The sequence below is a fragment of the Callionymus lyra genome, chromosome 16 (assembly GCF_982586985.1).
Source record: "Callionymus lyra chromosome 16, fCalLyr1.hap1.1, whole genome shotgun sequence".
Classification (NCBI taxonomy): domain Eukaryota; kingdom Metazoa; phylum Chordata; class Actinopteri; order Syngnathiformes; family Callionymidae; genus Callionymus; species Callionymus lyra.
In genome coordinates, this window is record NC_141833.1 from 23527709 (window position 1) to 23541392 (window position 13684).

At 38.6% G+C, this 13684-nt stretch overlaps 2 protein-coding genes across 3 annotated transcripts in view; both read right to left on the minus strand.

Moving 5' to 3' along the window:
* Window positions 1-3800, minus strand: part of npc1 (Niemann-Pick disease, type C1) — a 30935-nt gene extending 27135 nt beyond the window's left edge. The window contains exon 1 of the mRNA XM_087811098.1: window positions 3645-3800. Coding sequence (XP_087667224.1) covers window positions 3645-3704 — 60 coding nt within the window. The 5' untranslated portion in view covers window positions 3705-3800. The remainder of the gene's footprint in view (window positions 1-3644) is intronic.
* Window positions 3801-6148: 2348 nt separating this feature from the next.
* Window positions 6149-13684, minus strand: part of egfra (epidermal growth factor receptor a (erythroblastic leukemia viral (v-erb-b) oncogene homolog, avian)) — a 59744-nt gene continuing 52208 nt past the window's right edge. For both annotated transcript variants that reach the window (XM_087811085.1, XM_087811084.1), the window contains 3 exons: window positions 8190-8237; window positions 7982-8075; window positions 6149-6858 (listed from right to left, as the gene is read on the minus strand). In XM_087811085.1, coding sequence (XP_087667211.1) covers window positions 6521-6858; window positions 7982-8075; window positions 8190-8237 — 480 coding nt within the window. In that variant the 3' untranslated portion in view covers window positions 6149-6520. The remainder of the gene's footprint in view (window positions 6859-7981; window positions 8076-8189; window positions 8238-13684) is intronic.

Sequence of the window (13684 nt, forward strand, 5' to 3'; positions counted from 1 at the left end):
CTAGTAACTAATCCTCCACAGATAGTATGTCTCAAATATACTTCTCTTAGTATACTAGAAGTTAGTATCATCAGGATAGTGTACGTACTAACTAGTAACTAATCCTCCACAGATAGTATGTCTCAAACATACTTCTCTTAGTATACTAGAAGTTAGTATCATCAGGATAGTGTACGTACTAACTAGTAACTAATCCTCCACAGATAGTATGTCTCAAATATACTTCTCTTAGTATACTAGAAGTTAGTATCATCAGGATAGTGTACGTACTAACTAGTAACTAATCCTCTACAGATAGTATGTCTCAAACATACTTCTCTTAGTATACTAGAAGTTAGTATCATCAGGATAGTGTACGTACTAACTAGTAACTAATCCTCCACAGATAGTATGTCTCAAACATACTTCTCTTAGTATACTAGAAGTTAGTATGCCTCAGGATAGTGTACGTACTAACTAGTAACTAATCCTCCACAGATAGTATGTCTCAAATATACTTCTCTTAGTATACTAGAAGTTAGTATCATCAGGATAGTATACGTACTAACTAGTAACTAATCCTCCACAGATAGTATGTCTCAAATATACTTCTCTTAGTATACTAGAAGTTAGTATCATCAGGATAGTATACGTACTAACTAGTAACTAATCCTCCACAGATAGTATGTCTCAAATATACTTCTCTTAGTATACTAGAAGTTAGTATCATCAGTACAGTGTACGTACTAACTAGTAACTAATCCTCCACGGATAGTATGTCTCAAATATACTTCTCTTAGTATACTAGAAGTTAGTATCATCAGTATAGTGTACGTACTAACTAGTAACTAATCCTCCACAGATAGTATGTCTCAAATCAAACTCTGCTGCTACACACTAACAGGAAATGATGCGACAGCTTCTTCTTCTACTACTATTTAACCATGATTTCAACCAGCTGTAGGAACACTAGCGACACCTGCTGGCAGCACGTTTGGTTTCAAGAAATATGAGAAATGTTGGCGAGATATTTACGCCGGTTGTCGCTTACATTTTTAAGAAGAAGAAAAATTACCATCAGTGTGTTTTCTGACAAGAAGGTGTTGATATAACGATACGATGTAATATATTGTGATACTGTAGTTAAAAAGATATATTGATGGTTTAATTTTGGGAAAACTCTCATATCATAGTAAACACACAATACTTGTTTAACATCATCTTATTGATACACAATATATTTGTATTCAATAGAGAAAAAAGTGGAATCAAGTAACTATTTACATCTCAATCGTTAATAATAAATTCAAATATATAGATATTGTACCGTGAAAATATATATATATATATATATATATATATTGTGATATTTAAGTGATATTTTCTTACACTCCTGACTCTGGAATCCTACGAATCCTTCATTGTTGGTGAATGAATGTTTAAGAATGTGACTCTTTTATCAAGAGAGTTGTTTTATTGACCTTGAAACAAGTGTTAACGTCTTGAACTTTAAATACAAGGATGTTTCAAAGCTTGTAAGTAAGTAATTTTTATTTATATAGAACTTTTCCAGACCAGGGTCACAAAGCGCTTAAACAATCAAAACAATACTTAATAAAGTATATTAAAGATCAAGATAATACTGAGAACAACACAGGAGTTCCAGAAAATCAAGGAAAAGCCTGAACAAATAGAAACGTCTTAAGATGTTTCTTAAAGGAGTCAGTAGATCATCAAGAGCAAAGAGAGAGAAGATTGTTCCAAAGCTTAGGAGCAACAGTCTGGAAGGATTTCTCTCCTCTGGTCCGGAAGTTCAGGAACCATCAGTAGATTCTGATCCACAGACCTCAGAACCCGAGCTGGGGTGTAAGTCTGGATCAGATCACTGATGGAAGGTCTGACCATGAATAGATCTGAAAGTAAGAACCAGAATTTTAAAATGATCCTGAAAGAAACTGGAAGCCAGTGAAGAGTTTGAAGGAGAAATGTGAGTTCTTCTACTAGAGCGGGTCAGAATTCTGGCTGCAGAGTTTAGTATGAACTGCAGGCGAGAAGATCCTTCTGGTTTAGACACAACATAAACCAAGTTTAGAGATTTTTCTCAGTTGAAGGAAACAGTTTGTGGTCAGTCAGAGTCATTGAAAGGAAGTTCTGCGGCTGAACTTCTTGCACCACAAGTTGGAGAAACACAACCAGTTCAAATAATGAATCTAACCGTCGAACTGGTTTCAGACTCGCACACCGATGGTCTGAAGCGGACGAAACGAAGGTGAACATCTCAAGCGCTCGTCGAAGCACATGATCGCACGTTTAATAATAGCTTGTTCTGTCTTAAAAAAGAGAATCTCACTTCTGCTAAAAGACGTGTGTGTCACACACTCTTCGTCATCACAAGTTGGTTGGTCACAACACGCCGGGTCTCCCCGGTCGACCGTCGGAACATCGGGGTCACGGTCGTGCAGCGACTTCACACGAGAGCTGCAGAAACGATCGACTGTTCTTACACTTGTTTTGTTTTTGCTGGAAGAACAATAAACATTCAGAGTTTGTTTTGACATCTGTCTCGTCAGCAGAACCGATCACATGATCTCACTCTCGCTTTAGGTTCGACCCGAAGATCGATTCAACCGCAGAAGAAAACAGGACGTTCATGTGTTTAGAATCTATTAAACATTCTTCACGGAACAACAACTACACTTGAACGATGTTAAGTTTAAACTACACAAAAAGATAAGTCGTAACTTTGTGAGATGGTTCAGATCGTACCCATCGAATTAAAAAAAATAAAAATAAAAAGGTTTTGTTTAGGTCCAGAGTCTTTGGGTCCAGAGAGAACTTTGTTCACTGGTTCTGTTCAGGTGACACTGACATAATAAACAAAACAATCATAACAACACAAGCACTGGTTGTAAACAAATAAAAGAAGAACAAAAAGTTAAATATTAAACATTAAAACGTGAATTTAATGATCCGTCTTTTGGTTGATTTACTAAAACCATTGTCATTATATTTTAACGTCAAATAAATCATGAAAAACAAACAGTTTTGTCTCGAATAAAACAAACATTCCATTAGAAATCAATGATTTCCTCACACGTCATGGATCTCCACAGGAAGGAAGTCGATCTTTAAAGTATCGATTGATCAGATCAAGAAGATAGAAACTCTTTCAGTGAAGAAGCGATGATTGAATGGATCAATACTTCAGATGCTTTGATGACAAACTTCTCACTTTAAACCTTTTTAAATCAAAGTCGAAAAGACATTTGATGACTTCGAGTGACGAACATTGATGACTAAACAAAAGTATGAATGAATTGCACAACAACAGTCACCGCTTCCAACGACAGTTAATATCCGTCAAAGTAATGTTTTTAGTTGTAATGCGAGTGTTATTAACAATATTTATATTTAAATAAACAACATTGTATTTAATAAAATGTTGTTTATTTAAAGGATTAAATATGTTCACCAAACATAATCTCCAGGAGAGGTTGTTACTCTTAACTGCTCTATTTATGACACATTTATTCCATGTTTTAAGCGAATAAAGAAACAGTTTGTTGTCAAAAACAAAGACTTTTGTTGTTCCAGCGAACAAACAAACTCGCGACACCAAGTGTTTTCCAGGCGTTTAAAGGCGGATTAAACTCAACGAAACTCACCTGCGACAGTAGAACCAGCAGGACAAGACTCCAGAACCCGGAGGTGGACGAGCCGCTCATGGTTCTGCCTGGAAACGTCGAGAGGTTCTGGCGGTTCTGACGGTTCTGACAGTTCACGTCAACTTGGACATATTTTTGCTGCTGCTTCTTCTTCTTCGCCGCCTTTTGTCGCTTTTGCTTTATGTCGACGCCTCTCTGCTGCCGCCCGGCGGCGAACCCTGGACCTGCATGTTGAAAGTTGTTTACGATGAGTTTCGTGATATAAATAATAATAAATAAATACAAATAACTCACGTCTGGTGATCGATTACGTGAAATACAAATCGATTAAAAAAAATAAAAATATATAAATAGAAATGAAGCTTGAAGGAGTGAAGCTATTCTCCGCGGTCATGCGCAGTTGTGATGATAAACATTAAAACAAAATACTATCTTTAAACAAATACTGACATCGTGGAAATATTTATTTTACAAAAATAACAACAGTTTTTTACAAACGAGATTTAAAAAAATTACGTTAGTGTCAAAATATTGTGAATATTGTTAAATGAAGTTTATTTAATATATTATTTTATATCACACTTTAATCAAATATCTATATTATAATAATATATCAAATGTATATATTTTTTAATACATTTATTCATATGAGACTTCATTTTAAAGTCTCTTATTTATACTTTATACTTTCTTTTATTGCACTTTACACAGAAGAAACACACAGTGAAACTGGCAACGATATTTCGTTGCTTGGCAACCGTTAAAAAACACAGCATATGTATATAAAATGTATATTAATATTATAAATATTAATACATATTAATATGAATAAGTTAAACAATAGTGCAATATAGTATAAACAGAACAAATAAATAATGTTTTAAATATTGCATAGAATGAATGTTTATTAAAGTATAAATATAAAAAAGATAAAAAAATATTGCAATATAGTGTAAATAGAATAAATAAATAGATAGTGATTTTATTGTCGTTTATTTCGTTCTTATTCTTGTGCGCTGTCATCACCATGACAACACTGTGTGTTGTGTCAACAACTCTGGCAGAGAAACGTTTTGTGATTGAAACTAAACTAATAAGAAGATATTTGATTGACAGGTCGATCAAATCAATAGTAATAAAGTATAAATAAAACTAAACTAATAAGAAGATATTTGATTGACAGATCAAATCAAAAGTAATAAAGTATAAATAAAACGAAACTAATAAGAAGATATTTGATTGACAGATCAAATCAAAAGTAATAAAGTATAAATAAAACTAAACTAATAAGAAGATATTTGATTGACAGATCAAATCACCAGTAATAAAGTATAAATACAACTAAACTAATAAGAAGATATTTGATTGACAGATCAAATCACTAGTAATAAACTGACAGTCGAACAGTTTCAAACTAAGAATCTTCACCTCGTGTGACTCACACTCTGCTGGTGTTTGGGTTCAAGGTCTCATCAGGTCTTATCTCTGTCACTCAATCACAGCACGTTGACCTTCATCAGGAGCAGGAAGCAGGAAGTGATCAACGCGTGAGTCAATCATCAGGTTCTTGTCGTGAGGAACAACATCAGAGCAACATGAAGATGTTCCTGAAGACTAAATGTTAGATCTTCAGGAGCTGCTGAGAGTGAAGTAGAACCTGTTCATGTGGAGGTCTGGAGGATCTGTTGTCTTCGATGTGATCTTCATCTTCATCATCATCATCATCTTATTCATCATCATCCTTTTCATCATCACCTTCATCATCTTCACCATCTTCATCTTCATCATCCTTTTCATCATCACCTTCACCTTCATCATCATCTTCATCATCATCATCATCTTCATCATCCTTTTCATCATCACCTTTACCTTCATCATCTTCATCATCATCTTCATCATCATCACCTTCACCTTCATCATCATCATCTTCATCATCCTTTTCATCATCATCATCAAGTCTTCATCCTCTTCATCTTCTTCATCATCATCTTCATCTTCACCATCTTCATCTTCATCATCTTCATCATCATCACCTTCCCCTTAATCTTCATCACCTTCACCTTCATCACCTTCATCTTCATCATCATCACCTTCCCCTTAATCTTCATCATCTTCATCATCTTCACATTCATCTTCATCATCATCATCATCTTCATCATCATCATCATCATCATCACCTTCCCCTTAATCATCATCATCATCATCATCAGCTTCATCATCTTCATCATCATCGTCATCATCTTCATCATCATCATCACATTCATCTTCATCATCATCATCTTCACCATGTTGTGAGCTTCATCTCTGACGATGACTCCTGATCATGTTTGTTTTTCTTCTTAAGTGTCAAAAGTTCTTCAGGCTCTTCTTAAGCAATAACTGCTGCTGAGTTCACTGAGGAGGTGTAGGGAGAAGAGACTCTTTCTGGATCATCAGTCAAGAGTTCTACTGGACTCACATGTCTGTTACAAAGACACAGTTTCTTTAAGTCAGAGACAGTGGGACACGAAGTATAATCTTTAATACGACACAAACGAGTTAAAAACAATCCTGACGAGTGGAAAACTACTGTGGAATGTGATGTGAACCAGGTCAGAGGTCGCGGAGGAGGATAAATAAAAGATCAATCACAAGGTCAGCTGAGACTCTGATACAGACTCCATAACGTTTCACTTGCGTCGACGTAAAAAATGCTACAAAAGTGCTGCTGCCAAGAACATGTGTCACCGCTGGTCCCCTTGAAGCCCGCGACCACTTCCACTTCCTGTTTGTTCATCGGGTCAGACGTCGCTTTGTTCTGATGGAGTCACATGATCAAGACTCCCGATGGTACCTTTAAAATGCCCTTTAATTGTCTGGACCGGAGGTCCCGGGTCTCAGGCCGGACCCAGGTACTCCACGTTCTCCGCCGCCGGCACGTGTCCGTTGGTCCTGAAGCCCGGCGTGAAGTCCTGCTGGTAGTCCGGGTTGTCGATGCTGTGCTGCGGCCGGTACTGGTCCGAGGAGCGCGGCTTCCCGTTGGACCGGGTCTGGTCGGGGTCGGGGAGCCGGACCTCGTTCAGGTACTCGGGTCCGTCCGGCGCCGGCTGGAAACAGTTCAGGTACTCGGACTCGGCGTCGTCCGAGGAGATGGTGGGGAGGAGGGCCCGGGGCGGACCCGGGTGCTGGTAGAGGGGGTTGCTCATGTCGGAGACCGAGTTCTGGTTCATGTAGTCTGTGACGGGAGACGACAGCTGTCAATCAAAACTCTGATGATGGCATTAACTGAACTAATGTGTTTCCTGATGTGTATTTAGTTATTATTACATTTATTTAATTAAAAGTGTTTTAATGTTTGTTTTATTTACTTTATGATCATCTTTTATAAATATTCAGATTTAAGTTCTTTATGTTAGATTTTTTCTTAAATCTTAACTTGATTTAACCTTAACATCTAAAAATTGTGATATTTGTGTTTATTTATTTAGACAATATAACGATTTTATTATTATTATTATTATTATTATTATTTTATTTATATTCCTCGACGTGTTATTTGTCTTAAAACCTCTTCATAAAATAAAAATTAAACATCTAATGATTCTGTTTATTTACTATTAATTTTATTTATTTAATAAAAGTGATTATTTTAGTAAAATAGTAAACCTTGCAGTAAAACCTACAAGTTGTTTTAATTGTTTATTTATTATAGTTTTAACTTCCATTTTAATGACTTACATGTTTACTTTAGTTTTTATATCAGATTTATATTTTGTTTAATCATGTTTCCCAATATTTAAAATTAAGTTTTGAAGTTATTTTGTTCAAAATTGTGATAAAACATAAATATCAACATTTGGGTATTTTTTAGGTATTTTTCTTCTATAAAAACCTAAATAACTAAAAATGTTTTTTTTGTGAGAACTTGATTTATTTCGTTATTTAATTTAATGATTTATTTGTATTTAAATGTTACATTTTATTAATGACTTTTATTTTACTATTTATTTGTGAAGTTTTATTTAATTGTATTCGATCAGTTCATTTATTATCTTATTTGAATAAATTATTCAGTTTTAATCTATTATTAATTATTAGATTTTAACTTTAATTTAATTTATTCATCTCATTTCATCTCATTCTATTTTACGTCATGGATTCTATTTTAATACAAAACACCAAAAAGTAACAAATGTTTTTTAAATATAATTAATCAGATAAAAGTGGACAAAAGTAATCTGTACATAAAGTATGTTAATAAAATATATTTTACATCTTGAAACTAAAAATAAATCATGAAGAATGTTTCGTGTAATTCCACACTCGTCCACCAGATGGAGTCAGAGGCAGCAGCTCACCTGGCGCAGGCTGGAAAGCGTCGTCAGAGAGTCTGTCTGTGGGATCAGGGATGTACCTGAGGACCAGACTCCCGTCTCTGCTCGGGAAGCCGTTCTGGAGGAAGAGGAGGAAGAGGAGGAAGAGGAGGAAGAGGAGGAAGAGAAGAAGAAGAAGAAAAAGAGTGAGAAGATCTGCTGAGGTTTGCTGACTTGTTTAACTAGTTCTTACCAACAAAGTGTTTCTGCCGATACAAGTTCCACTGCTGCTGTTCACGCTCTGAGGGACATGAACGCACCATCAGTACATAAACGCACCATCAGTACATGAACGCACCATCAGTACATGAACGCACCATCGGTACATGAACGCACCATCGGTACATGAACGCACCATCGGTACATGAACGCACCATCAGTACATGAACGCACCATCGGCACATGAACGCACCATCGGCACATGAACGCACCATCAGTACATGAACGCACCATCAGTACATGAACGCACCATCGGTACATGAACGCACCATCGGTACATGAACGCACCATCGGTACATGAACGCACCATCGGTACATGAACACACCATCGGTACATGAACGCACCATCAGTACATGAACGCACCATCGGTACATGAACGCACCATCGGTACATGAACGCACCATCGGCACATGAACGCACCATGGGTACATGAACGTACCATCAGTACATGAACGCACCATCAGTACATGAACGCACCATCAGTACATGAACGCACCATCGGTACATGAACGCACCATCGGCACATGAACGCACCATCGGCACATGAACGCACCATCGGTACATGAACGCACCATCGGTACATGAACGCACCATCAGTACATGAACGCACCATCAGTACATGAACGCACCATCGGTACATGAACGCACCATCGGTACATGAACGCACCATCGGTACATGAACGCACCATCGGTACATGAACGCACCATCGGTACATGAACGCACCATCGGTACTTGAACGCACCATGGGTACATGAACGCACCATGGGTACATGAACGCACCATGGGTACATGAACGCACCATGGGTACATGAACGCACCATGGGTACATGAACGCACCATCGGCACATGAACGCACCATGGGTACATGAACGCACCATGGGTACATGAACGCACCATGGGTACATGAACGCACCATGGGTACATGAACGCACCATCGGCACATGAACGCACCATGGGTACATGAACGCACAAATCGGTACATGAACGCACCATCGGTACATGAACGCACCATGGGTACATGAACGCACCATGGGTACATGAACGCACCATCGGTACATGAACGCACCATCGGCACATGAACGCATGTGTGTGTGTGTGTGTGTGTGTGTGTGTGTGTGTGTGTGTGTGTGTGTGGGGGTGTGTGTGTGTGTGTGTATACATGTGTATATAGAAAAATGTGTGTATACGGCATGAGTGTCTGTGTAAATATGTCTGTTAATGTGTGTGTGTGCACATGTGTGTATATAAGTGAATGTGTGTGTGTGTGTGCATATGTGTGTATATGAGTGAATGTGTGTGTGTGTGTGTGTGTGTGTGCACATGTGTGTATATGAGTGAATGTGTGTGTGTGTGTGTGTGTGCACATGTGTGTATATAAGTGAATGTGTGTGTGTGTGTGTGTGTATATAAGTAAATGTGTGTGTGTGTGTGTGTGTGTGTGTGTGTGTGTGTGTGTGTGTGTGTGTATATAAGTGAATATGTGTGTGAGCACGTGTGTGTATATGAGTGAATGTGTGTGTGTGCACATGTGTGTATATGAGTGAATGTGTGTGTGTGCACGTGTGTGTATATAAGTGAATATGTGTGTGTGCACGTGTGTGTGTATGAGTGAATATGTGTGTGAGCACGTGTGTGTATATGAGTGAATGTGTGTGTGTGCACATGTGTGTATATGAGTGAATATGTGTGTGTGCATGTGTGTGTATGAGTGAATATGTGTGTGAGCATGTGTGTGTATATGAGTGAATGTGTGTGTGTGCACGTGTGTGTGTATGAGTGAATATGTGTGTGTGCATGTGTGTGTATGAGTGAATATGTGTGTGAGCATGTGTGTGTATATGAGTGAATATGTGTGTGTGCATGTGTGTATATGAGTGAATATGTGTGTGTGCATGTGTGTGTATGAGTGAATGTGTGTGTGTGCACGTGTGTGTGTATGAGTGAATATGTGTGTGTGCATGTGTGTATATGAGTGAATATGTGTGTGTGCATGTGTGTGTATGAGTGAATGTGTGTGTGTGCACATGTGTGTATATAAGTGAATATGTGTGTGTGTGTGTGTGTGTGTATATAAGTGAATATGTGTGTGTGCACATGTGTGTATATAAGTGAATATGTGTGTGAGCACGTGTGTGTATATGAGTGAATATGTGTGTGTGCACGTGTGTGTATATGAGTGAATGTGTGTTATTGTTGGACAGAGTCAGTGTCTGTGAAGATCATCATCATCATCATCAGGTTCTTTATTAGATCCTGATGTTGAAGTTCATCCATCATGGATCGACTGGGAGGATCAGGAGGATCAGGGGGTTTATGGGGGTTATAGTGGGGGGAGGGGGGTTAATATTCCCGCTGGTGACAATTAAGAAGACGAACATTAACTGAGGTCGTTGACCTTCAGGCGATCTTCATCATCATCATCTTCAGACCTGCTGCTGCTGTGTTTATCACTCAGAGATAATGATTTACCCAGAATTCCCGTCAGAAAAAGTTCCAGAAACGATTCCTGCAGAAGCTGCTGTTTGTTGATCTGAGCTGTGAGTGAACGTTCCACCTCTTTTTTAATCTACACAACGTTCCACCTCTCTTTTAATCCACACAACGTTCCACCTCTCTTTTAATCCACACAACGTTCCACCTCTTTTAATCCACACAACGTTCCACCTTTTTTTTAATCCACACAACGTTCCACCTCTCTTTTAATCCACACAACGTTCCACCTCTCTTTTAATCCACACGACGTTCCACCTCTCTTTTAATCCACACAACGTTCCACCTCTCTTTTAATCCACACAACGTTCCACCTCTCTTTTAATCCACACAACGTTCCACCTCTCTTTTAATCCACACAACGTTCCACCTCTCTTTTAATCCACACGACGTTCCACCTCTCTTTTAATCCACACAACGTTCCACCTCTCTTTTAATCCACACGACGTTCCACCTCTCTTTTAATCCACACAACGTTCCACCTCTCTTTTAATCCACACAACGTTCCACCTCTCTTTTCATCCAAACAACGTTCCACCTCTCTTTTAATCCAAACAACGTTCCGCCTCTCTCTTAATCCACACAACGTTCCACCTCTCTTTTAATCCACACAACGTTCCACCTCTTTTAATCCACACAACGTTCCACCTCTTTTAATCCACACAACGTTCCACCTCTTTTAATCCACACAACGTTCCACCTCTTTTAATCCACAAAACGTTCCACCTCTTTTAATCCACACAACGTTCCACCTCTCTTTTAATCCACACAATGTTCCACCTCTCTTTTAATCCACACAACGTTCCACCTCTTTTAATCCACACAACGTTCCACCTCTCTTTTAATCCACACAACGTTCCACCTCTTTTAATCCACACAACGTTCCACCTCTTTTAATCCACACAACGTTCCACCTCTTTTAATCCACACAACGTTCCACCTCTCTTTTAATCCACACAATGTTCCACCTCTTTTAATCCACAAAACGTTCCACCTCTCTTTTAATCTACACAACGTTCCACCTCTCTTTTAATCCACACAATGTTCCACCTCTCTTTTAATCCACACAACGTTCCACCTCTCTTTTAATCCACACAACGTTCCACCTCTTTTAATCCACACAACGTTCCACCTCTCTTTTAATCCACACAACGTTCCACCTCTCTTTTAATCCACACAACGTTCCACCTCTTTTAATCCACACAACGTTCCACCTCTTTTAATCCACACAACATTCCACCTCTCTTTTAATCCACACAATGTTCCACCTCTTTTAATCCACAAAACGTTCCACCTCTCTTTTAATCTACACAACGTTCCACCTCTCTTTTAATCCACACAATGTTCCACCTCTCTTTTAATCCACACAACGTTCCATCTCTCTTTTAATCCACACAACGTTCCACCTCTCTTTTAATCCACACAACGTTCCACCTCTTTTAATCCACACAACGTTCCACCTCTCTTAATCCACACAAAGTTCCACCTCTTTTTTAATCTACACAACGTTCCACCTCTCTTTTAATCCACACAACGTTCCACCTCTCTTTTAATCTACACAACGTTCCACCTCTTTTAATCCACACAACGTTCCACCTCTCTTAATCCACACAACGTTCCACCTCTCTTTTAATCTACACAACGTTCCACCTCTCTTTTAATCCACACAACGTTCCACCTCTCTTTTAATCCACACGACGTTCCACCTCTCTTTTAATCCACACAACGTTCCACCTCTCTTTTAATCTACACACCGTTCCACCTCTCTTTTAATCCACACAACGTTCCACCTCTTTTTTAATCCACACAACGTTCCACCTCTTTTTTAATCCACACAACGTTCCACCTCTTTTTTAATCCACACAACGTTCCACCTCTTTCTTAATCCACACAACGTTCCACCTCTCTTTTAATCCACACAACGTTCCACCTCTCTTTTAATCCACACAACGTTCCACCTCTCTTTTAATCCACACAACGTTCCACCTCTCTTTTAATCCACACAACGTTCCACCTCTCTTTTAATCCACACAACGTTCCACCTCAGGACCAGAGGAGAGAAATCTTTTCAGGCTGTTGCTCCTAAGCTTTGGAACGATCTTCTCTCTCTTTGCTCTTGATGATCTACTGACTCCTTCAAGAAACATCTTAAGACGTTTCTATTTGTTCAGGCTTTTCCTTGAATTTCTCGAACTCCTGTGTTGTTCTCAGTATTATCTTGATCTTTGAAGTATGTACTGTTTGGAGTAGTTTTGATTGTTAAAGCGCTTTGTGACCCTGGTCTGGAAAAGCGCTATATAAATATATATTACTTACTTACCTCTCTTTTAATCCACACAACGTTCCACCTCTCTTTTAATCCACACAACGTTCAACCTCTCTTTTAATCCACACAACGTTCCACCTCTTTTTTAATCCACACAACGTTCGACCTCTTTTTTAATTCACACAACGTTCCACCTCTTTTTTAATCCACACAACGTTCCACCTCTTTTTTAATCCACACAACGTTCCACCTCTCTTTTAATCCACACAACGTTCCACCTCTCTTTTAATCCACACAACGTTCCACCTCTCTTTTAATCCACACAACGTTCCACCTCTTTTAATCCACACGACGTTCCACCTCTCTTTTAATCCACACGACGTTCCACCTCTTTTAATCCACACGACGTTCCACCTCTCTTTTAATCCACACAACGTTCCACCTCTTTTTTAATCCACACAACGTTCGACCTCTTTTTTAATTCACACAACGTTCCACCTCTTTTTTAATCCACACAACGTTCCACCTCTTTTTTAATCCACACAACGTTCCACCTCTCTTTTAATCCACACAACGTTCCACCTCTCTTTTAATCCACACAACGTTCCACCTCTCTTTTAATCCACACAACGTTCCACCTCTTTTAATCCACACGACGTTCCACCTCTCTTTTAATCCACACGACGTTCCACCTCTTTTAATCCACACGAC